Below are 24,209 nucleotides of genomic sequence, written 5' to 3'. Positions count from 1 at the left end.
GGATGAGGTGGGGCAGGGCGCAGGCACCGGCTGGCATTGGGGGGGGACACGCGAGCAAGTGGCTGCCAGCCTTGTAAAAGGGGCCACCCCTACAGCAACCCCAGGAAAAGGAGCTGGCGCCCAGCACAGAGCGCCCCGGCTGCACGGGCACAGCCAGGGTGGGATTGGCGTTGGGCTCGCACTGCTGGCTCAGTTTGGGCTGTCACTTGCTATTATTCATGCCTCCTAAGGATGGCCTTTACGTTCTTCATATCTGAAAGCCTCCAAATTATTTTCCTCGACTGCCTGGGAGGATTTTGGAGACGAAGTGACAGCGTGCTCCCAGCCCTCCCCTGCTGTCCAACCATGGCTGATCCAAGCCCCAAGCGGGCAGAGGAGATTTTGGGGAGGATGCCGGGGCTGGTGCTGCTCATTCAAGTCCCTGAGGAGATCCCACATCACTCCCTCACCCGAGGGCTTTTTCCTGCTGCTTGGTTTTATAGGACAAATTCTGATCCTGAGACGGTGAATCATCACCCAGACCCAGATTTAAGGGGTGAAAGTCAAAATGGAAACATTGAAACCCGCTGCTTTTGAAAAGCCTCCTGAAGCGGTTTGCTCAGGTGGAGCAGAGAAGGAAGCTGAGCTTTAACCCACCCAACCACTTCATTTCATTATTAAAGCCCCTGAAGACATGGACCAAATACCCTCGTACTGCCTTGTTGAACAGAGAGGGTAAGACCCACAATCCAAGAACCCGCTCTGAAAGCAAACCCAAAGCAAAGCATTTGGTGACGATCACCAGAAGGCTGTGGGGATGCCTACAGCCGCTTCTCTGAAGGCAGAAGAGATGTGGGCTCTGGTCCCGTGTCACAGGCCCTGCTACACCTGGGCTTGCCTTCTTGCTTTCTTCAAGGCACGCATCATGGTGCTGCTGCACCTCTGACCGCTGCCTGCTGGCTATTGCTGGCCTCCAAAAAGGAGAGAGGACTCGTGAACAAGGAAGGAGCTGGACTTGCCTTTCCAATTATCTGCGGGTGTCTTTGCAACCTTCCGTGGTTAAACAGAATTACTCTAAACAAACAAGGATCCAGCACGCGGGTCGAACGCTGGCATTCGCGGCCCGCCTGCGCTCACTGAAGAGCACCGACATATTGATATTAATTTAAATTTCCCCTTGACCATCATTTTCGATTCCCTCCAGCTATGAACTCCTTTCTAGCACTGAAGCATGTTCCTCCTACTCTTCTATTGAATGCTTTGAAATTAATTAAAGAGGCTGGCTTGCAGTGCGGGATTTCCAATTCCCTTTCTCAAAGAAAAGCCTTCCTCACCCAGCACCTCTCCCAGGGACACAAACACCGGAGGCAAAACCAAAAACTGCTCTGGGCCAGCGTCCACCACATGCAGTTAACTTTTGCAGTGAGAGCAGCTCAGCACTGGACTGAGTTTCCCAGAGGGACTTACGAATCTCTGTCCTGGCTCGGTCACGCGTTTGAGCATCTCCAAGCCCTGGATGGCTTCTCAAGGCAGCAGACGAGACCCTTTGCGCAGTCAGCACGTTGCCTCTTCTGCAGGCAGAGTGACTGGGAGGGGGCCCTGTCCTTCCACATGGGTCGCTTTTCTTTAGGGTAACACATGGCAAAGCAAGGGCTTGGGAGAGCAATGACTAAGTTGGAAGAAACTGAACCAAACGCTGCTAAAAGATTACAGTAAGTAATTATATGCAGCTTAATATACATCAACAGCAGAGAGTTACCTGAAGGAAGGAAAATTAAGGGGATTAAAATAAAGAGCGTATCACTTGTGACAAAAAGACAAAGACAAAAAATGCCATCAACTCGTGTTTATGAGCTGCTGTGTTTCTAATTAGGGCCAGACACCAAATTTGCATTTTATCTTGATTGAAGCGGAATGAAAACCTAAAAAATAAAGAAGGCTGATGTTAAACTGTTTTCCCTGCTTAATTCAAGGAGTAACCTTGCAGCATTCAAAATAGCTGTTTTCCCTTCTGTTTTTGAGCATCTCAGCTTCAGCAGAGCCATTTCAATTTAAAACACAGAGGCCGCTCAACGTGGGGGGCAGAGAAGGCAGGCAGGCGCTTGACAAAAAGTGGCTGCCCGTGGCACGGAGCTGGGGTACAAGGGGAAGCGCCCACAGGCTCTCATCAAAACACCAGACACAACAACAGCAGCTCACAGAATAAATCAATAGGCACCAATAAATGAGAGAGGCTGGGGGAAAGCTGAGATCGAAGCGAGGGAAAGCAGAGGGGGCAAGGGCTGCTGGCAGGGCTCGGGGCGCAGTCACCCACCAGCAGCCTCTGGAAATGGGCGTTGGGCAGGGAGCGTCGGCTGCCCCGACTCTGACAGAGCCAATTTCGATCCCTTCTGCCACAGTGACTCTGGTGACTCACGTGGCTGAGACCTGCAAATAGTACCCCAGAGCAGGACAAACACAATCTTGTGATTTTTCTCATTCCCCTGGCATGCCAGTGACCGTGGGCGAAGCCCAGCGCGCACGGGGCGCTGCCCACACAGCTCCTGCAGCTCAGCGCCCTGAGCTCCCTCCCCCCAGCCACGACTCTGCAGAATGATCGTGTCCTACACCCACCTGCTGAGAGCCACGGCCGTCAGCTCAAGGAACCAAGGAATGCACAAACTGACGCAGGACAGGATCTGTCCCCAGCTTTGCTACAAGGCTTCATCCCTTCTCCTTTGTTTCATACTAAGAGCATCTTTTTTTTGTTGTTTGTTTTTTGCCTTGTGACCAAAGAGGTCGCAAGACCCCACAACCCTTCTGGGAAGAGCAGTATCAGGCGTTTAACATGAAGGACATACGACACCTTTCAGCAGCTACAGCTGCTTGATGGGTGGCCTGAGAGGAGCAGGACTTTACTCTGCCCATGCAGGGAGCGCTATGCCTGTGCAGCAACCCCAGCCTCAGGGACACAAGGGAGATGAGCACGGCTGTGAGTGAATCCCAGGAGTGCTGTCTGTGAATGGAAACACTTCCTCCAGGTACTGCTGCACGCATCGCACCTTTGCCAGACACAACCAGAACAGACACTCCACCCACCAACTCCGCCTCCCAACCTAGCAAGTCCTGGCAGCTCCCCAGGACTGTTACTCCTGAAGTCTGTCTGCACCTTCTTACCCCCCCCGTATTCTGCCAACAAAGCAACAACAACTCTTAGCTTCACGCTTTATTCCCCCTCTGTATGTACAATTTAAGTGTATGCATGACCATTAAAAATAAGGCTACTTATATCATGGCTCTGAAACACATTACAAACCAACTCCATCCCCTCTCTTATTACAACGTTCACAATGCTCAGCTCCCACGGATGGTTTGCAGAGGGGCAAACGTAATCGGACCACACGGGACAGTAGTGGTGCAGGGCTTTGGTAACTGGATCAAGAGACTTTCTACTCTAGCTGGGATAATCAAACACAGCCAGATCAGTGGTGGTGAGGTCATTACTGCGCGACATCTCGGTGAGGTCAGTCCGGGTGCCAGGTTCAGGTCACTTCAGCACAGTTGTTGGCAGGCAGCAGGAAGGGCCAGGCTCACGTGGGTGAATGGATGACTTGCTCCTCTCCTTCGGAGCAGCCCCTTTGGGTTGAAGCACGGGCACAAAGAAGAGCAAGGAAGCTGCCCTTCTCTTCTTGACAACCAGAGGACTTCAGTCTCCAGCGGCGTCAACCTGGGTGACAATTTCTCAACATTTAATGCATCTAAAATAAAAATCAAAAAGTCAAAGGAACAACTCAACCATATCTCAAAATGAATTGCTTGCGTGTCCAGGTATGGCTTGGAGACTTTTTTCCCCCCAGTAGGGATGAACAGTCCAGGTAAAGGTAACTGGAGATGTGCAACTGACAGCAGCCCTGTGTGGTCCTGTAAGTTCCCTTCCCAAGAAAATCTGTTCCCATATGCAACAAGAGAGAATCTTCCAGCTTCAGCTTGTGGCTCAATAAATTTTATTATTCCTTTTTGTTTTTATTTAAAAGAATTTGTTTTCCTATCATAAAAATCAGACAACCATACCACCACCAGCAGCAGCAAAGTCTGTGGAGTTAATGTTGATGGCAGACAGTTCACTGGTGTTCCCAGTGTCTCAAAATGTCCTCAAAAGTCCATAAATGGAAAAAAAAAAAAAAAAAACAAACGCGATGGTTTTGGGGAAGAACATCAAGGTGGTTTCGGTTTCTTGTCCCACTGAGGATCCCAGATGAACACTGTAGCATATCAGCAGGACCAAGTACCTCAAGCCTTGAGAGAAAACCCTTCATACCAGCTCCAGTACCTGATTAATAGGGAAGACAAGACATTTAGAATATGAATTTACGACATTCATTACCTCCTACATCAGCATATAGATCACTAGGACATGTTTGACCCTTCCTGTCTCCCCTTTTCCCCTTTACTCACCAGCACGCAGTAATACCACGCGATGAGACAAGCACTGTGAGGGGTGGCACCTGCTGAGTGATTTGTACAGCCAGTAATACCCCAGGCTGGTTTTAGCAGGGAGAGCTACAGGCTTTAGCCCACGAGTACAGGATGGCACGGCTGAAGGGGGTTTGTGCCCATGGTGTAACTGCAAATTCAGCCCTTTCCCAGGCACTGCCAGACCATCACACCATCCCCCCCTGCCTGCTGATAAATTCAAATGGAAATATCACAATTCAAATAACCTTGGCTGTTTACACATTCCTCCCTCCACCTTCTCTCATTAAGAAGCAAAGAGCATGAGCAAAACCTCTCCTGTTGCTGGTTAATTCACTTAAAGATATCAACAGCATCTGTATGCTTTGCCCATTTTACTAAGAAGGAAGTGACCGAAGTAACAAGCAACCAGTTCCAAAGCCTGATAAATTAGTCACCTACAAACAAAAGGCTACAGCATCACACACTGCAATAACAGGAGTAATCACACCACTTGTGGCCTAAAAAAAGGAAGAAAAAAATAAATTTTGTCACACACACAGAGAACACTTGGGTCTCCCCTCATTTCTGCCTTTTCAGTGATTTTTTTCTGGATTTTTTTTTCTGATTTTTTTTTTGAGCATCGTACAGATTATCGGCTCTGGTCTGGTTTCACAGAACTGCCAGCACGACAGGGGCACAAGGGAGAATCGGGAGGAGTCTCTCAGCTTCACGAGGGTGGCAACCCAGCATGCAGCTTTGCAGACAGCAAGTAAATTCCTTTATCAGCAGCTACAGAGTGTCAGAGCTCTGGGCCACATGCACGCAGCACTAACCACCAAGCCCCAAGAGCACGGTGAGGTGAATGCTGCTGAGCTCAGTCAAGGATGATAGTGGACCCGAGGCTCTCCAGAGCAGCCAGCACCTGGGCTTGGCACTAATTTTGCCTGGCTACCCATTTGATACGCACACGAAGGGGGACAAAGCCTTTTTCATATTACTCGATGCTTCATGGATAGAAATGCATCAAACAGATATTCTGGAGAGACTTTTATCCGAGTGCTGAAAACCTGGCAAAACATTCGCTTCTCTTCTGTGCACGGGGAAGGCTGTTGCTTGCATAAAACCCTACGCTGGCAGCTGCTGTCTGTTAAAGTCAGTCCGTGCGCCTGGAGTAAGCGAGGCGAGGGAGCATCCCTGCTCATTTCAAGCACTGCTCTAGCTGGCTGCACATCAGGAGCTCAGTTTTCAGCTCTACTGCACCCCACATCGGCAGCAGCCAGAGAACGGGGTCTGGCTAATGCCAGCGAGCTAACGCAGAGCCTCCTCTGCTGTCACAAAAATCAACACGAGCGCGTGGAGATGTTTGTGCCAGACAGCACTAATTTAAAACCTCCCCATTCAAAGCAACGCCACGCAGCTGCTTTTGAACCAATGCGAAAACCCAGCGGCTGCTGTGGCAACTGAGACATGGCACCTATTATCAGTCAAGAAAAATACTGCATACATAAAACCCAGCGCCGGGCCCAGGTTTAATCTAAGCAGCACATCACTGCCGAGCACCGAGCTCTCCCCGATGCAGGCTGGTTTCCCTGCGCACCACCCAGAGTGGCGGAGGCACGGTGGGTGCTGGGCAGCTGCCAGCAGCTTTTCTCCACCTCGTCTCTACCTCTGTTTCATTGCTCTTGTGCTGTCTACTCGTTCCTCCGTGTGCCAGAGGCAAATACATCATTTAAATTGCAAACTTCCACAGCTGGGATGACCTCCTCTAATGGTTTCTCCTGGCTGTACCATGTCTGTGACCTTGCTCTTTGCTAACAACGGATTCAAGTGCTTAAAGAGAAGATGCATGAAATAACTTACCTTAATTGTACCCTGACTGTTAGCAGCAATCAGCACGTTGGACTCCTGAAAAAAAAAAAAAGAAGCACTGTCACAATTCACCATTGACAGTTTTTTTCCCCCTTTTTTTTTTTTTGAAGAAGTAGTGAAGTATTTTGCTTTTTCCTTTAGATATTGGGGGTATATCTGATTGCAAGAGAACTTAACTCTTCCCATTTCCAGGGTGCTCTGGAAGCTAAAAGTCTTTATAAAAAGTTATGTTGCCTTAAAGAATTAGAAAGCAATAATCCTTACTGCTTGTACAGAGCTTTAAATCTCAAAAGCAATTTACAAACATGAATTAATCCTTACAGCCTCCCTGTGAAGTGGGCAAATAATAACAATCATTTTCATCTTTTGGCAGCATATGGACAAAGGTCTCTGGTGCCCTTCCTAACTGAACTGACTCATCAACGTGACAAAACCTCCCCAGCTCTGAGGCCACCCAACCTCCTGCCCAGCCAAGAGGTTTCAGACCAGTAAAACAAAGAGCAGCAGCTTTGTCTTACCCACCACTAGAAAGCAATAGCAAATACACAAAATTTGGAGGAGAAGAAAGGGCTTCAGCCCTGTTATTACTCAGAAAGACAGCATCGATTTACCTCCTGCGAATTGATGGAATTTCCTTTGGAGATATCCTGGTTGTCTGCAAATTAATGGTCCGCCACCCCAGCTGGGCAACCCCAGGCTAACAGCAGGTGCCAGCCACGGACAGGAGAGCCTCTGCCCTTCAGACTGAACTCCTGACGTGACCAGCGAGTGCAAACACACCCTCCCGAACCAAAACCTTTTGGGGAAGGGAAGCCCCAAAGGAACCAGGTGCCAAAAACCCTAACAGAAGCGAGTGCTGGGGCAATGGCACCAGTGGTCACAGGAGATGCTGCCCAACCGCCCAGCACAAGCTGCTTTGTCTGAGGGTAGCTGGTATTTTTTTCTCAGGCACATCTTTCAATTTCTCATGCTGCTGCTATCCATCCTCATACAAACTCGCTGTAATTATCCCATCACTTAACACCTGCATTTTTAAAGGAAGCCGGTGACTGGAACAGCCCTGCTGGCATTTGGGGCTGGAGGTGGAGAGGCAGCCCCGTGGGCAGCAGGCACAGTGTGGTCAGGGCACAAGGGGATGGATGGACTTGCACGCTGCCTCACCACGAGGTTCAGGAGCCTGCACAGCCACCAGCTCTCAAGCAGAGGAAGAGAAATCCTTTCTGACATGAAAACCCACTGATCAGGTAAGAGCAGCCTTCTGATAGCCTGCTGGGCTAATTGTTATAAATAGATTTGTTCACCCCCAGTACTACCCATTAGGGGATTAGTTACGACTCCTGGTATTATCTCAGCAATGATCCTCCAAAGTCAAAGCTCCCAAGAAGAAAATACATCCTCAAAGGAAGCATATACTCCAATTTCCATTAATTTGGTGGCTAGCAAAGTCTAATCCCGTGAACTCCCCAGCTTCTGGTTAACAGTTACAATCAGAAAACACCAGGGGGAACGCAGATCTAAGTGTGCTTTGGGAACCAGAACAGGTACCAGATTGCTCTGGGATGCCTGATAGGATTTTGGAAGAGAGGAACGGGTACCAATCTGTCGAGAAGTGCCAGAGACTTGAACTCCTGGGTACAGACAATCCAGGGTCTGAACAATTCCCGTTTTCACTGCAAGTGATTGGTAATTCATCCTGTGGCTGCAGTCTGCTGGGGTACCACTGTAAATGAACTCTGGCTCAATGAACAGTTTTACCTTGCTAAATAAAACAAAAATGCCAGAGAGTAATATACTCTCACTCTCTTGTTCTTCAGAGGCACAGTTTTTTTTCAGCAGGGTCTGAGCTAATCACTGCTCTGCTGCTTTCATCCACAACTAGGAGACACAAACAGGAGCAGACAGCAGCAAAATTAGCACCAAATCTGTCATCGAACGAACAGCGTCTCGTGTGTTAAGGCGCTCTAACATTGCCTCTCTGGGAACACAGCTAAGTAACTTTTTGAATCCTCTAGAGGAACAACTCTCTTCCTTCTGTGTTGCCTGTAAAACAGCCAACACATTCAATGCATTAAAACCTAAGCAAGTCACGAAGACGCTTAGATAGTAGGAAGAGACCTGCAGGTTTATAACTTGCAACAGCCATGTACTGAACCGACCTTTTTGGACAGGGCACACGTGAATGGAGTTACCTCAAAAGACAACCACCACGGCCACCTAGCTGGTGGGATACCTATTTCCCCTGTGGCACCACTACAAGCATCTACAGATCTCAGGCTATCACTGTCAGCTTTGCTTGCACGTCCTGCTTTATCGCTACCACTTTGTGACTCTGTAGGGCAGGAAGGTCAGAAGGTTAGCCTTCTCCATCCCTCCTTGCTTGCCGCAGGGGCCAAAAGCTCCCCAAGCAGAGGCAGGAGAATGCAGAAGATCCACCACAACTGAATAGTCCTGGCTCTGGAGAAATGGGTTTGCGAAATGACTCTAAGCACACACCTGCGTGGGGTCCTGCTGCAGGAGGTCAGCAGCTGTAGCCCTTCGAGGCAGCAGGTACCAGCTGCCTTTGCTAAAACAAGATTGAAGGGGCAAACACAAAAGGAACAAGTACAATCAAAACTGAGAGAAGGGTTTACTGCCTGGCAAACAACAGCATTTTGTTCCATACGGTTGCTAATCTCAAGTATTATTTCACCCCTGTGGAAAGCCATAGTCCGTGCTACCTGATGAGATGTGGCAACCTCTCCTATGCCCATCAGTGCAGATAAGGAGTGACGGGTGGAGATGTGACGCAGCGTGCTTGGGTTCCCTGCACTGAGATAGCATGGCATTTCAATAAGCCAGGGACAGACATAGCATTGACAGGAGACTGTTTAAGAGCTTTGGTCCTGTTAAATCAACAGAAAAAAGCAAGGCTCTGGGAAAGTCAGCAGAACGCACTGCTGCTCGCCTCTTGGAGACACAGAGGAATTTAAGAGGATTAACTGCCAAACGTAGGTGCCCCTCAAGACTCTTGAGGGGAGATGAGATATCATTATCAGATATTAAGGGAAGTCTGAAGAACAGTTCCTTGACACTGGGAAGGATGAGCCCACCACAAATCTTTTACTTCCTGGAGACTGGATGTATATCCACATGAAGGTAGGCATTATGCAAAATGAAGTTGTAAATCAGACTTGGGAACAAAGACAGACCAGATGTAAGCACCTCTGTCCTCAGCCTGACATCCCCATCACCTGGAACTAGCACTGGAAGAATGTGATTCATCCACCCACAGCAACTTCAGAGCTTTTACCCTTGGGATTCAAAGGGACTTTCACTGATTGCACCAAAAGAAGAAATTGCCACAGCACACTCTTGAGGGGAAAGAAAAACAAAATCAAATTTGGGACCTTCCTGAGTAGATGAGATACCTGCTACATTCATCATTCAAAGGAATTATTCACCTGGTGACAGCTGGGTTTTGAAGCACTCTGATTTGCTCCCCTCCTAGATGAGCCCTGTATGCGGATGGCCCTGGGGAAGCAATTTGTACAGGGAAGGGAGGGTGGGGAAGGAGGGCTTGGCTGACTGCTGGCATTCATGCAACAGTAGTCAGCACTAGGAGAATCAGAAATGATCTGAAAGTTTCATGAAACTTGAAGAAAACTTAGCCAAAAAAATTGAAGCCCTGAAAATTGTCAGAGCTGCTTCAGTGTAATAAGGAGTAAGACTCTGGGCAAGAAAACACTGGGTGGGGGGACATAGCTAAAAATGTCACCCAGACAGACAGTGGTTACAACTGCAATGAGGACACATGTCTACTTGGAAAGCACGCTGATATTCAGGCAGACGACTCCACAGAGCAACTGCAAGGGTCATCTCTGGCCATCTCCCCTCATTACCGAAGAGGTGAGCAAGAGATCACTCTGTACATCCCTTGAGGATGCTCTCTGCCCACCCCAAGCATTGCAGAGAGCAATGAGGTCTCCCCTGAGCCTCCTCTTCCCCAGCCCAAACACCCCCAGCTCCCTCAGCTGTCCCTCACAGGACTTGTGTCCCAAGCCCTTACCCAGCTTCACAGCCCTTCTCTGGACACGCTCCAGGGCCTCGATGTGCTTCTTGTAGTGAGGAGCCCAAAGCTGAACCCAGCACTCGAGGTGCGGCCTCACCAGAGCTGAGTACAAGGGAATGATCAACTCCCTGGCCCTGCTGGCCGCACTATTCCTGATACAAGCCAGGATACTGGTGGCCTTCCTGGCCACACTGCTGGCTCACGTTCTGCAAATGTGGCAGCTTTGTGAAAGCTGTTCTTACCAGGAACAGAGTCGGAGCTCTTAAAGGAGTGGGAAATGCACCGGGTAGCTTACAGCTCTGACCACGTATGCAAATACATGAAAGATGCAGAAGCACTCTTCAGTGCCGTTAGCCAGACAAAGCTACACTTCAAACAGACTTATCCAGCTGCTTCCCACCAGGACCACACTGAGGAAGATGGAAAGTTTGGTTAAAGGAAAAATGATACAATCTGTACTTATTTCCTACGTTTGTACTCCCCCCCTGCCTTCTACAAACAGCAGCAACAATGCAATGGGATGAAGAAGTTGTTGGTTAGGAGGATTAAGGTACTGATAGTGGAGAAAGATGTTCCTCCAAGTTATATGCACACACATTCATGCAATAGACTGAAAATCTTATTTGGGACTTTCGCTGTATCATAAATAATTACAGGCCGAGAAGTTTGTGCCTCTCCCATTCCCACATTTCTGCACAAATAAAGCGCATTCCCCCCAGCCTTCCAGCCCCATAGCCATTGAGGTAAGCATAAATTTTCTGGATTTTCAGCAAGAGTTGTTCTATAGATTCACAGCTAGGATTCTTAAAGATCTTATTTTAAATTAGCAACTTCTCACCTTCCCGCCCCAGCAGACGTTTTTGCTAACAAATGCCTGGTTTGTCAGCAATTCCCTTTCAAGCAGACAGACTCACTGCCGACTAACCCCGAACATGCATTCAAAGGAGCTAGAGCCCTAATTAAGTAAAGCTGTTGGAACAATGGGAAAATATAGTGGGTGAGAAAGCTTGGCCATTGTTTTACGTTATTTATAGATGGAATAAGAGCGCACAGTTGAACTAAATCTAGTGCTGTTTGCACAAAAAGCCATTTCTTCAGCAGTAAAGCTGCTCGGTCCATACTGAGGATGGCCATTAGTCAGCACTGGCTTTTAAGACTAAAGCTGCTGACCATCTTCAAGACATTTCACTGTACGCTTTCACATCGACATCACACACAAAGCCTCTTCATATATCAAGATGTGTGAAAGTAGCTCCCCAACAGAACACCAACGCTTGACTGCTCTCCACCTTGTAATTAGCAGATTATAATGGCTCTTCACTCTAAATCCCTCAAGATCCCGTTATTTTCTTGTTGCATGACTCAAGTCAGCTTTCATTTTTGAAAGAAAATTACAAATTCTAACCTGTGAAACAAGATGAACTTCCAACATACAAGTTTTTTTTTTTTTTTTTTTTTTGAAAGAGTTAAACTAGTAAATGCCAATTCCTCCCATCAGGGTACTACATTGCACACAGAATTATCTTTTTCATTGTTGTGATACAATCTTTAATCAATGAATGGGTGCACAGTACAATTGTTTAAGAGCAATGCACAACCCATTATTTCCCTGCGTTCCAGAATTTACTTTATGTGCCATCACAACTGCCTAACGTTAATCCCTTCTGAATAAATTTAACAGAATACTATCTCCACTAGGAACATCAGGCCCAAGCAGAATTACTTCTTTAAGCTGAGAAGTTCTTTAAAGAAGTTCTTTATTGTCTTACACGCAAACTATGCCATACCAAGACTTTTCAGTAGCAGCACCATCCAGCTCTTCAGGTTTTAAATCTGGAACAGAACACACATGCCTAAATGGTGAGTTTTTTAATCCTTGGAAACTGTATTTTTATCTTGTTCTGAAGGTAATTCCTTTATACACGGAGATAAAGCCTCCTTAGGCTTATCTGAGGAAAAAAATGTGATGACTAAATAAATCTAAAAAAGGTCTCATCTGTGCTTCTAACTCCAGCTGTAGATACTAAGGTTTTTTCCCCTCTCCAAGTTTATAAATGCTACACAATCACACCTGCATAGCATAATAAGGACATTTTCTTAACACATTAACCTACAGATTTACAGATGACAACACTCCTTTGGCTTGCTTTCTTTGGAAAGAGTTGCCCACAACCATACACGCACACATGAAGCTTTTTCTCACGTAGGAATTCATGGGTACTCTATAAAGGGAAAAAGCATTCAACCAAATTAGTTTTCCTCATCCTGCCTCATGCAGAGCTTGAAGCTTCTTCATGAGATGAATCTAGCCTCACTATGAAGTGAGAATAGGCAGAAATTCAGCATCTCATTGAATCCCTGCCCTCATTTTTGTGCAATTCCATACTTTAACCTCTTTTCCATGGACACTTTTATGATTTTTTTTTTGACACTTCCACATCTGGCATTTTCCAACTGCAACTCCCAAAACATGAACATATCCTTCTTTCCTACCCTAAGAAAGCATCCCCGAAGAAGCAGTCTGCTCATTTTGGGATTTTACACTTAATGTATTTTCCTACTTCTATTCAGACCAAACTCAGCACAAGAAGATACCACGCAACTGGAAGCTTATTTGCTACTATATACACCCAGGTTTCTGTATTCACAGCACGCGGGTGCTCAGAGGAAAGCAGTCCAAGGCTTGCTCCAATGACACACTCAAATAAGTAGTAAGCTATCTCTCAGCCAAGTGAGAAATCACTTTTTCATAGCATGACCCTTCTTTTCAGTGTGCAGCTCTCAAGAAAACAAGCTCAACAAGGCAACTAAAGACCAGGCTAGAAGAAAAGAGGCACACACGTGGACGGAGCTGCATGCAACTGGGCACCGATTTGCTCCCTTCTGAATTCAAAATGCAAATGGGGCCAATGAAACTGCTTGGATGAGGGCAAAGAAATCTGTGCAAAGGGGAGAGCCAGCCAGCAAAGCCCACCCTAGGAACTGCTGGCACGTTACAGGCAACCACCTCTGTAATTTAGTCGTTTTGGAACCAAACTGCTTTTGATGAGCGCTTTATTTATTTAGAATTCAAGATGAGAATAACTTGTCAGAGGCTTATTACTCTGCACCTAGTGCATGCTGAACTACACAGCTTAAACAGCTGTTGCACATCCATCGTCAGACCAGGTAGAGAGACATGTTAAAACCAAATTATGTTGCTATTAACATACACACCCACCAACCCCTCTCCCTCCCCAACGGGCAAGTTTTCTCCTCCTTTACGTGTGCAAATACTGAGCCCCACTGCCCATCTATCTGTGATGAGATCTCTAAAGCTGCTCGTTTCTGTCACCAGATATTGTGGGATTTCAGCCACTCCCCACAAACAATCAGCTCAAGGCCTTGAACAAAGCGCCAGCAGTATATAAATATAGCTTGCAATAAGCCTACAAAAAACATATACATAAACATGCAACACATTAGCATCAACTCTGCAAAACCACAGGAAATAGTTAGGCATTAGTTTTGTGAAAACAGCTTTTAGCATCTATTCTATTAGTACCAAAGCCCCCAAACATTCATTTGGCAATTCTACATAATGCGATGCAGCGCGGCGCTCGACAACTGCATCGTCCAAGAAGTGCATTCTTACACCCATACATTTTCCTCCTTCCCTCCCTCCCTCCCTCCTCTTCTGTTTGTTGCACTCAGTCATTACCTCATGCTGGAGGTGATGAATTTAATCTCTTCCCAACCAAGGTCATGCCGCCCTGCCCATCAGTGCTGCATGTGGCAAAAGGAAGCCCTGGGGTGCGGGTATTACTATTGTTATCACTGCTGCGTATGCCTCCCTCCTAAACGCTCATTTTTTAATCAGAGAAAATGTGTGATCCGAGAAATCACCACCAACTCTGCATACGAGTACTCAGAAGTGTGACCTAAATCTGGTGCTTTAGATTTTCATTTCGTGCAGACCAACTGCAAACCATCAGGGATCAAAGGCTGTAAACAGAAGTCACTAGAACGTGAAAAGCCTCTTCAGATCTAGCTCCCCCGAATTACACAAGCAGTTTACTCGACAAACACAGCCTACTGCGAGTGCTGCACAGCCCAGTCCCCAAGCACAGCAAGGACCACTGCTCCCAACTGCTGCCCTGGGCCGCCGAGGGGGAAGGAACAGAGAGATGCTGCTGGGAAACCCCTGAGAGATGCCAGAGACATCCCTGGCTATGCTCCCCAGCTCCTCCCTGGTTTGTGCAAAAAAAAAAAAACTTCCATCTTTCCTAGACTGTCCATATCCTTTGGGGACTTTATATTTTTGGGACCAGTCCCTCACGTGGGTTCTCTCACCACAACCCTACTTTCGGTGCTCTGTTCTCCAGTTTCAGGTGCCCGATCTACAGCACCATGGCACATCTTTGCATCTCCACTCTCCCTGCCCTTGTGAATCCAGCCTTGTAAATCCTGCTTCCCTTTTATTTCCAACCCTTTTGCCTCCATCACACTATCACTAACACCAGCGTGCACATTTTGCTTGGGTTCAGAAAGGGAATGGACGAGGGCTGGCCCTCCACTCCAGCCCCAGCATCCAGCCGCTTGACCAACCGCACCTGCTGCCGCACGCCTCCTCTCCTCCGCTCTGTACTTCCAGGCCCCTGAACTCCTTAGTGCACGAGGATGACATACCTCTTCCTCTGGTGCTGCCTTGGCTGTCAGCTACAGCTTATTCACCTCAAACATCTGCCTGGTTAGAGAACAGAAGAACATAAGGAGGCAGAAGCCTTGAGGTTAGAGGCTGAAGCTCCACATGACTCTGTGGGGAAGATATAACCATTGCCAGGCCAGGAGCCGTCAGCAGGAGGTGATCCACGTCAGCAGCCTGGCACACGCATTCCCCCAGACATCCTTCCTTTGGTGCTTTTTTCCTGGAACACCAAGCTAATTTCAGACGTCATCTGCTACGTCGAAGTGGAGCGTGCACTTCTGAACGCTGACAAATGGTTTTTAAGTCGGTCCAAGAGGAACGGTTCAATGACACCTCCCGTGCCCTCCGAAGCTCAGCGCACTGCTGATCTTGCCAACGGTTTCCCCAGGCCATGCACTGGCAGTGAGGTCCTGAATTAAAACAGTCTCCACATGGAGACACCACGGAATAGCTCATTAGGTGGCCAAGCTCCTGCTTCCCTTTCTCTCCCAATGCCATTTACATCCTCTAAGTTTCCAGTACCAGTTTAATCCTCTAAACAGGGGGAGTGCTGTAGGCTTAAAATTGACCTAACCCACCTTGACGCTAATATTTTAAATTATTAAGTCTTAGTTCTCTAATGCCAATAAATCATTTATATGTGCACATTTAATTAACAATCCAATCAGTAAAAACAACTTAGCATTCACACAGCATACTTTACCAGAGGAACCAAAGACACATTACAACATTAATTAAGAGTAACAAATGTCCCGGTGAGGCAGCTGAAGCATTATCCTACTTTGACATGTGGGGAAACCAAGGCAGCACCCCTAGTGGATTTGCTCAAGGTTAATCCAGATGTTCACAACGAGGCACTGAAGACAAGAAGCAGCAAGTAATCCCCCTGAGATTTCACTCTTCTAATAAGCATTCCTTTTCTGAGCTGTGCTATTTACTTATTTGCTGATGAGAAACCTGTTCCAGCTGCACTCCTCTCCCAGATGGACCACGGACCAGGGGCACAGACCCCATCAGGCACACTGAACCCCCCCAGCCCACAGCAGCCTGCCAGGTGAGGCTGAAGGCACCAGGCCCAATGTGCTACCGAGCCAAGGGGTTTGGACAACATGCAGTGGCCCTTCAATATCAGAAAATACCAGGAGCCCCACCATCCTTGCTCCTCTACAAAGCTTTGGCTTCACCTGTGCTTCAGGCCCCACAGAGCCCCTCCTGCTGTTGCCCCTTCCCTTCTCACACCCACGCCAGCTGTTTGAGGACACGCTCCGTGTCCTGAGCCTAAACAGTTCTGGATCCAGCACTTTTGTTTGATTCCCCTGGTTGGTACAGAAAAAGCAGTGGTTATTGGGACCGATGATATAGCTGACAGCCAAATTGATTTGCCCACAGTGCTGTCAGTGATGGCTTTTTTTTTTGATAGCGCCTGGCAGCCACCTGGAATTCAGCACAGCAGCCCATCCCAGGCAAGTCCAGCCTTGTGCTTGCTGAAGCTCGTTAATTCTGCTCTGTATGCAGTTACTTGCTGTTGTAATGCTTTAGGTCTCCAAATTATCACATGGTGAAGCATTTCAGACCCAGATGATGCCTACTGTCAGTCCCTTTAATTCAACAGCATACCTGTAAGCAAGAACGGCTGCATTTTTGGAAGTTTTCACTGAAATGCAGAGGAGCTCATCTCCTCAACCTCTTTGGCAACTGGATCTCTGAAACCAAGGGACCTGAGTACTGATGCCTTCTGATGGCAGGATGCAGAGCCGTCCTTCTCTGAGCACAGTGATGCACAAAGCCTTGCTTAGCCACGTGGGACTAAACCCATCGCATGGCACCATCCCCTCAAAGCAAAAGTGGAAAGAACAATTAATGCATTATTGGCACAGGTGGTGTAAATCAACACAGGAGAAGGGGTTAATCCTAAAATATGTCAGGAATGGCAGAGAGCCAAGCTGAGTCAGGCTGGCTGGGTCAGCAAGAGGGGAATGTTTTGGCAAAAAAAACTCACAAAATGGCTGATGGACTAAGGAAATGAATTTATTTAAAACTGATAACGGATTCATACTCTGCTACTGTTCGTTTTATATGGCTCGGCTGTCAAGCCTTCAGGGGCAATAAACTGTCACTTGCTGTCTGCTTGGACAATACCTAGCAAATTGGATCTTATACCGATCGCAGCTCCTCTGCGTTGCCCTAATGAAAGTCACCTCCACCTGCCACACATGCAAAAAAGCTCACGTTCAGACAAGCCGAACCCAGACAGCTCATTTGTAAGCTTTAACTGTAATAATGTTCCCTGAACATCCCCATCCGTTCTGACGTGAAAACCCGCCGCCAAGCCAAAACAGAGCCCTGACAGCACAGCAACGAGGGAGCCATGGTGGATGCTGCGCGGTGCCTGCAGCGGGCTGCTGGCTGGAGACCACGATCCATCACCTCTGACTGCTGCTAGGCGAAAGGGTCGGGGCAACGGTGGTTCAGACTGCACAGGTTAACGTCTCCCTCTGCAAGCAAGCCAACTTTGAAGGCTCGGGACATATGTTAAAATCCTGACCGGTTTGTTAATGGGTCTTGGAATGACGCTGCACAGGGACTCGAGCGCTCTGATACCTGCAGAACACACATTAACTATTCTGGATGTTTTGCTCATGCCAGCTGGAAAAGAAACACGATGGTTTCGCTGCATCTGCAAGGCTTCTAATTGTGTTTCTGGATGGGCCAGAAGTTTGGCAGCCATGGAAATGAAAGCCTTCATTTCTCTTTAAGCCAGGGCTGGTATTTCTAACAGCAACTGGAACAAAACCAAGGGTCTAAGTGCCAAGGCTGAGGATGCTGTTTGTAGGGGGAAAGTGACAGCACACCTGAGATGCTATACCTCCACCCAAGGCTGCACACAGGGAAGGTAGGGGTTTAGGTGCCTGCGTGGCAAGCAGAACTACAGCAAGGGCAGGGGAAGTGAGGCTCAGCAGGAGAATGGAAATATCTGACCCCTGTCAGGCTGCTTCTACCCTAAGGGCTGCAGCTGCGTGGTGGTAAGAACAGAAGAGGAAAGGATACCTGCCTGCAAGACAGCCTAGCCTGTGGCTGTATAAACCACCCCAGGAAATGTAAAAATAAATATACACAAAAATATATATACACACCCACTTTCTTTTTTTTAGAGCAGGAGAAAATACACAAGCTGCAACTCTGAACACAAGTGTTTTCACAGAACAGTTTTCATCACACTGGAAGGAGAAGTGTCAGGGGAAAAAAAGTTAGAGAAGATATCAGGGGGAAGGCACAAGGACAAAGATCCATGAAGCAGCCTAGAACATGGCATGGCTTGTGTATCACGAGTGAAACCACCAGCACCTGGTGAGAAAAGGGACAAATTGTTTCTTGCAGAGAAAGTGTTAGTATTAGTATGTATCTAAGCTCCATGAAGTTATCCCTATATCAGTGTTATTTATACCATACACCTGTTTTGGAAAGAGGAATTGATTTAATGAATAAAAGTTTAATTAAGGTAAAACAATAGTTTCCATTCATCTTGAAACAATTCACAACCTGCTGCTCTCCTTTAACTTTCAATCCAGCTAATGGTATAAACAGGCTCAACTGCAGCACTACATACCTGAAACCTCCTGCAATGCAGACAAAGCAGCGCTTTACCTAGAAACAGGAAGCCTTCTCTCCCAAAAATAGCATTTCAAAGTGCTCCAAATGCAGCAAGCAAATATTTTTTCACTGGCCAGGGCATCATATGAACACAAAGGAAAATCACACGGTAGATAATCTGTTGATAAACTAGAGGTTGCCACTGAAAACCAGCTACAGCCTCTAGTCATTTTCTTCCTCTGCTTTCTATTCTGGTGCAACAGGGTAAGCACAGATAAGGATGGGGCAGCGGTGCTGGGCATCCTCCCCCAGGCAGCAGAGCCAGCCCCCAGCTCACCCACAGATGAGAACGAGGTTGGAGCCAGGCTGGCTAGAGGTCAGCATGGTCTCCATAAATCCTTATTGTCACGAGCATATGCACAAGGGAGCTGAACCGGACCTCGAGCTGGGTCGTGCTTGCAAGGCTGTCAGGCAGGGTGCTGCCTTTCACTTGTAACCTGAAAGAAAGCGTGGCATTGCTGAAGGAAGCTATGTTGCAGCCCGCCTGACATTTTTGCGAGTCAGCTCTCAAAGGAAGGCCACGCTGCAAAATATCAGCGTTGATTACCAAACGGTACTGCTGGTGTTGAAAGACATACAGTAAATTGAATTTTAATAAAGGTATGACTGTACATAAAAGGTGAAGAACTTCATTAAACATAACCATGCGGCGTACAGATGATACATATGAGGCTGTTTCTCTAATATCCTACTTCTGATGCTTTCTCTACTGCATTTACCTGGGGGAGAAGGGAGCAGGAAGAGACAATGGCTATGCCTTAGCTACTGAGATTGATGAGAGCACAGCTTTATAGCTTTAGTGCAGTAAGTGCCAAGCATGACATCTTCCCTACTTAGTTCTGCAGAATGAACTATTCAAAAGGTAATAATGAACTTCACATCATCTGAAGGACTCAATTGTGCTCTGCTGCCTGCTTCCCTGATCCCATCCATCTAAAACAGCCCAGGATCCAGAAGGACAAGTGAAACCAGCAACAGAAATGCACCTGAGAAATCAGAAATCACTGGGTCATTCAACTGTTGAAAAGCGTTTTAGATTTAAAAACTATGAGAATGCAAAAATAATTGCAATCCTTGGTGGGTTGTTAAGTCAGAAGAAAGATGTAGGATGTCTTTAGGTAAGTTCACTGATTGTGAGAGGAGGGAAAAAAAACCAGCCACCCTAACTTGACACACAACCCTTACAGCTAGAGAGAAATTTTCCTATTCTTTCACCTCACCTCCCTACAACTCACTCGCCTTTTGGAGGGACACCAGGAGATGGCCTCCGCATTCTAATTGCATTTGCTACTCTACCCATCGCGTGGACTTCAGTGGGCAAAATCAGTGGGGCTCGCGTATCAGGTATTCTCCACAATACTGGATGAGAAGTCATCTGAAGCTCTAGATGGGTGTTTTTGTCTACAGCCTTTAAATAATTCAGGGAGAAGAGCTGTCAAGCTGAATCTGCAAAGCCCCCTTGACTTTGTAGTTACGCTATTAGCCCGACTGCCTATTGTTTACAAAGACAAAAGGGAAAACATTACAGGTTTATATGTCCGCAGAGGAGGGGAGTCAAGGACTAGAATAACAAGGGCTATCCATACAGAACCCAAAAAATGGATGGGAAGGCAGAAGATTCAATAAGCGAAGTACAGTTGTACCAGCAAAACAGCAGAAGAAAGTTTCTGGTTCAGTTGTGCTATAAATAAACACCAGTGGTTGCTTTTATGTCATTCTTTAAAAAGGAAAACCCCAAATGCAAATGGTAACTTCAATTAATTAGCAATTAAAAGCACTATTTTTCAGATACACAGCTGCAACCACCTCTTCCAGATCTGTCTCACTTCTGCAAAACAGTGACAGGAACCAGGCAGCAGGCCAGCACTCATCCAAAAAAACTCAAGAGAGCAATTCCATCCTCCCTCCTTTTCCTTTCAGTACCTGGGCTTTCTGGGCACACAAACACGGTCAGGTCTGTTGAAGATTCACTGGAGCCTGTCTGGGGACACCACCAGATGACTGCAATGGCCCTTGGCATGCCAGGGAGCTCTCACACTCTGAGGTGCCTTTTAGATACTAATATATGGATATAGTTAAGTGACTCTGGGACATGAACAGCTTTGATGGGGTTTTGCACAGTCATTTTCAACCAAAACTGTAAAGCTGGCTCACAGCAAATTACTGCCTCTTGAAGCAGCAGGACAAACTGAGAAGGAAGGGGAACCTCAGGATGTGGAGACCTGCTCCATCCCATGCACTTTTCCAGCAGAATTTAATCACCTCTCCAGCAAGCTTGCTATAAACCTAACGAGGACTTGAAAAAAGGACATTTTCATACAAAGCACAACAGCTCTAATTATAGTCTTGGTTTACTACGGGGCTGGGCTACCCCTAAGCAATTATGCTTAGCTTTGGGTTGCCAATGCCCCCCTTCGGACCTTCACAGCTGGCAGCAGAACAAGCTGTGGAAGCAGCTGCAGGAGCTGTCTCGGCCCATTTTGGCTTAAAACATGTATGGAGGGGAACGATCCAGTTTAGTTGGCTCTCCTAAAGCAGACAGAGACCTCCACTTTACTCTAGGAAGACTGCAACAGTGGACAAAACACTCTTCGTTTGCCCACGACTGGTCCCAACTGGTCCAACAGCTTCCAGCCCTCGACAACTTCTTGATTAAAACAGACTTGGGTACAGTCCTTTATCCACAGCTTCTGCCTGCATCATTCTGATTGAATGCATGCAAATAAGCTGGAGAAAAAAAAGGATTAAAATAATAGAAAAATTATCATTAAGTGGGCAAGTTTAACTCAGAAGGTCAGAGTCACTCTGGCCACAAGAAAGAGACTGCACAGGACACAGGTACAACAGCGCTCGACAAGGCACAAAAGGCTCCTTTCTTATTCACCTGGTGACTGCTAGCTAGCAGCAGTGCCTGAAGCTGCAGTGCCTTTAATAAGCCCCTAAATCTCCTGGCCTTGACTACCCTCCTAAACCACAGGGAGCAGCGTGCCAGCAGTGTGCTGGCTGCCAGTGTCCTTACAGCAAGGCCATTAAACAACACGTACACTTTTTTTTTTTAAAAGCGGTACATGCATCTATTACCAGCTCCCGAGTGTTACTGATCACAAACCATTGTCTTGTGGCAGTCCTCAAATTATGTGATGGACTATCAAGCTTGCAGGTCACAGCCTGGAAGTCCTCAAATTAGATGCTCCCCTCCACCCCATGCTCTCATCTTGCTCCTCCAAAAGGGAAAAAACAAACTAAAAAAAGATGAAATCGTTATTCTGTGCTGTAACTGGAGATTTAAGACAACCTGCACGCTCTACATGCTTCCTGCTGAAAAACAGGAGATTAAAGAGGCATTAATTCTTAAAAGTTATGTTTTTGTTGTTGGCATTGCTGCAGCATAAACACAAAGTCGGGGCTGGCAGCAGCAGTGGGAGCGAAGGGAGGCTGCAGCTTTGCCCAGCGATGCCCACTGCAGGGTCCTGCAGGGCTGTCAAAGGGTCTGGGCAGCTGGAGCCTCCATTTGTCTTTCCTTGCTATTTTTTTGTTTTGACAGAATCTGAAACAAGGTTCCCAGTCTGGAAATACAGCTGCACTAAGGTACTTGAATTTCTGTCCTGGCAACTGCACAAAATCAGCAGTGGCTCAGTTAGTGGCAGACCTTTAAGCTGTCAGAGGCTTTTGCGGGTGGAAGGAAACCTTTATTCTTATTGCAAGACAAAATTCCTAATATGCTACACAGATTTAGCCCATTCCACACAACAGCTTATGACAACTTTACTCAAAAAAAAAAATCAAAAAAATATTTCCTTCCTAAAGATCCAGCAAATAAAGAAAAAGCATCTTCGTGTGGTGCACATCACAAGCAGTTCATATACTCGTGATTTCTCAGTATTGCAGGACTGAAAAAGGATTTTGATAAAGTGAGATCTGGATAACGTTCTACATCACTGTTTAAGGACAATTCAATCATCTTCTGGATTAAGTCTTGCTCCCGATTAATCTTAAGAGAGCGATGAATAGAAAATCCAGGTCCCAGGAATGAGGAAGATTTTATCTGTGAACCCAATTCATGAGTAAAATCATCTCGCTTACAATGGATAATTCTAGTACTGTTCAAGTTATTTTCACACAGTGGGTATAAAAATTATCTCTAGATATCTCAAATTGAAATGACTGTTTTTAACCCTTATTCTGAGCACATGCACAGATTAACAATACTGTATCAAAAAAGGAGCTCAACAATCAAGAAATCCATTAAGCTACCAATGACACTAACAGCCAAGGGGATGTTTAAGAAGATTCAAGCCCATAATGAAAAAAATCGCGCCATTTACTACTGGAATTGCAGGAAGGAACAAGTCCCTTGTTTAGAGACACAGTACCTCTGATTTCATATACTTCAGCTACACAAATATGAGAATACAAACCTGAGCTCTGCTGATGAGGGAAGACAACAAACAATTCCAGCATTTGATTACTTTTTTTATTATTAATTTCCAGCTAATCTGCTTCCTCCTTCCTTTTTACTACCCTTTAAATGCTCTTTCTGAAGAGACGCTGCTGCTGACTTACTCCTTAATAGACATCATGGCTCTGGAGCTGGAGAACAAGGCAGGTACCTGCTGTTTCCTTGCAGGCTCTCAAAGCCTGAGAATATAGGACAAAGCACAGTGAATCTGAGAAGATAAAAACAACTGGACTAAACAAGACTTACTTCTTGTCGCAGCAAACCTATATATGCTGCTACATCAGCAGCAGGAGGACAGCTCCTGCAAGAAGTTCACAATCAACTACCCTAGCTACAGCTTCCAGGCAAGAACTAAATGATGCAATAAGAAAGGGATCCTAAAAAAACCACAAAGCATGTACACAGTATGTGTTCCTCTGGGTAAGGAGAGGCAGAGACAGCATGGCTTAGTGCGCATCGGGTTCGTTACTTCATTAATTTTTATTTATAGGGAGATGGAGTCAAATTCCCCGTTTGTGTGTTACCATTCCAGATATAAGGAATACAGAAGCCCCAAACTGGCTGAGAACACATTTGTCTGCATCATAAAACCACCTTAAACCTACTCAGAAAGGAAAAGTGAAACTTTAAAGTCTATATAAAAATGAATTCTCACCCGTTCTGGTGTGGGGAGGGAGCCGTAATTCCCAGGTTCAAAACAGGGATCAAAAGCTAAAGATTTTGAGACTGCAGTTGGCTTACAAGGAGACGGTCTTGTCCCCACCTGCATGTTCAGTCAGCTCTGTTCCTGGGGAAAGCAAGGAGCATTCTTACAGGAACCGCAGGGACGGCTGCAGAAAGCATCCAAGGGACTTGGAGAGGGTTTGAGTTTACAATCGAGGGTGCCCTGGGAAGGGTGCTGCCAGCGAAGTGAGCCTCCTTGCCCTGGAAGCATACCGCTATCCAAACATTTATCTAAAAGAAATCTTTAAAGCAGTATTTTTCTTATACAAACATCTGAGCACCAGCAGAGTGATTTTCAGTGTGACTCTCTGCTTACTCTTCGTAAGGTAAATATATACTCTAACGTTTTGGAACATGGA

At 46.6% G+C, this 24,209-nt stretch overlaps 1 protein-coding gene and 1 non-coding gene across 4 annotated transcripts in view; both read right to left on the bottom strand.

The window, feature by feature from the left end:
- Positions 1-3,169: 3,169 nt before the first annotated feature.
- COP1 (COP1 E3 ubiquitin ligase) overlaps positions 3,170-24,209 on the bottom strand; it is a 124,382-nt gene continuing 103,342 nt past the window's right edge. For all 3 annotated transcript variants that reach the window (XM_038182924.2, XM_027462374.3, XM_027462376.3), the window contains 2 exons: positions 6,274-6,318; positions 3,170-4,288 (listed from right to left, as the gene is read on the bottom strand). In XM_038182924.2, the coding sequence (XP_038038852.1) occupies positions 4,271-4,288; positions 6,274-6,318 (63 nt within the window). In that variant the 3' untranslated portion in view covers positions 3,170-4,270. The remainder of the gene's footprint in view (positions 4,289-6,273; positions 6,319-24,209) is intronic.
- LOC113844417 (small Cajal body-specific RNA 3) lies at positions 21,160-21,293 on the bottom strand. Its single transcript, XR_003499002.1, has one exon. It is a non-coding gene; the product is annotated as a small Cajal body-specific RNA 3 (non-coding RNA).

The sequence above is a fragment of the Anas platyrhynchos genome, chromosome 8 (genome assembly GCF_047663525.1).
Source record: "Anas platyrhynchos isolate ZD024472 breed Pekin duck chromosome 8, IASCAAS_PekinDuck_T2T, whole genome shotgun sequence".
NCBI lineage: Eukaryota > Metazoa > Chordata > Aves > Anseriformes > Anatidae > Anas > Anas platyrhynchos.
This window is presented reverse-complemented; position numbering and strand designations above follow the sequence as displayed.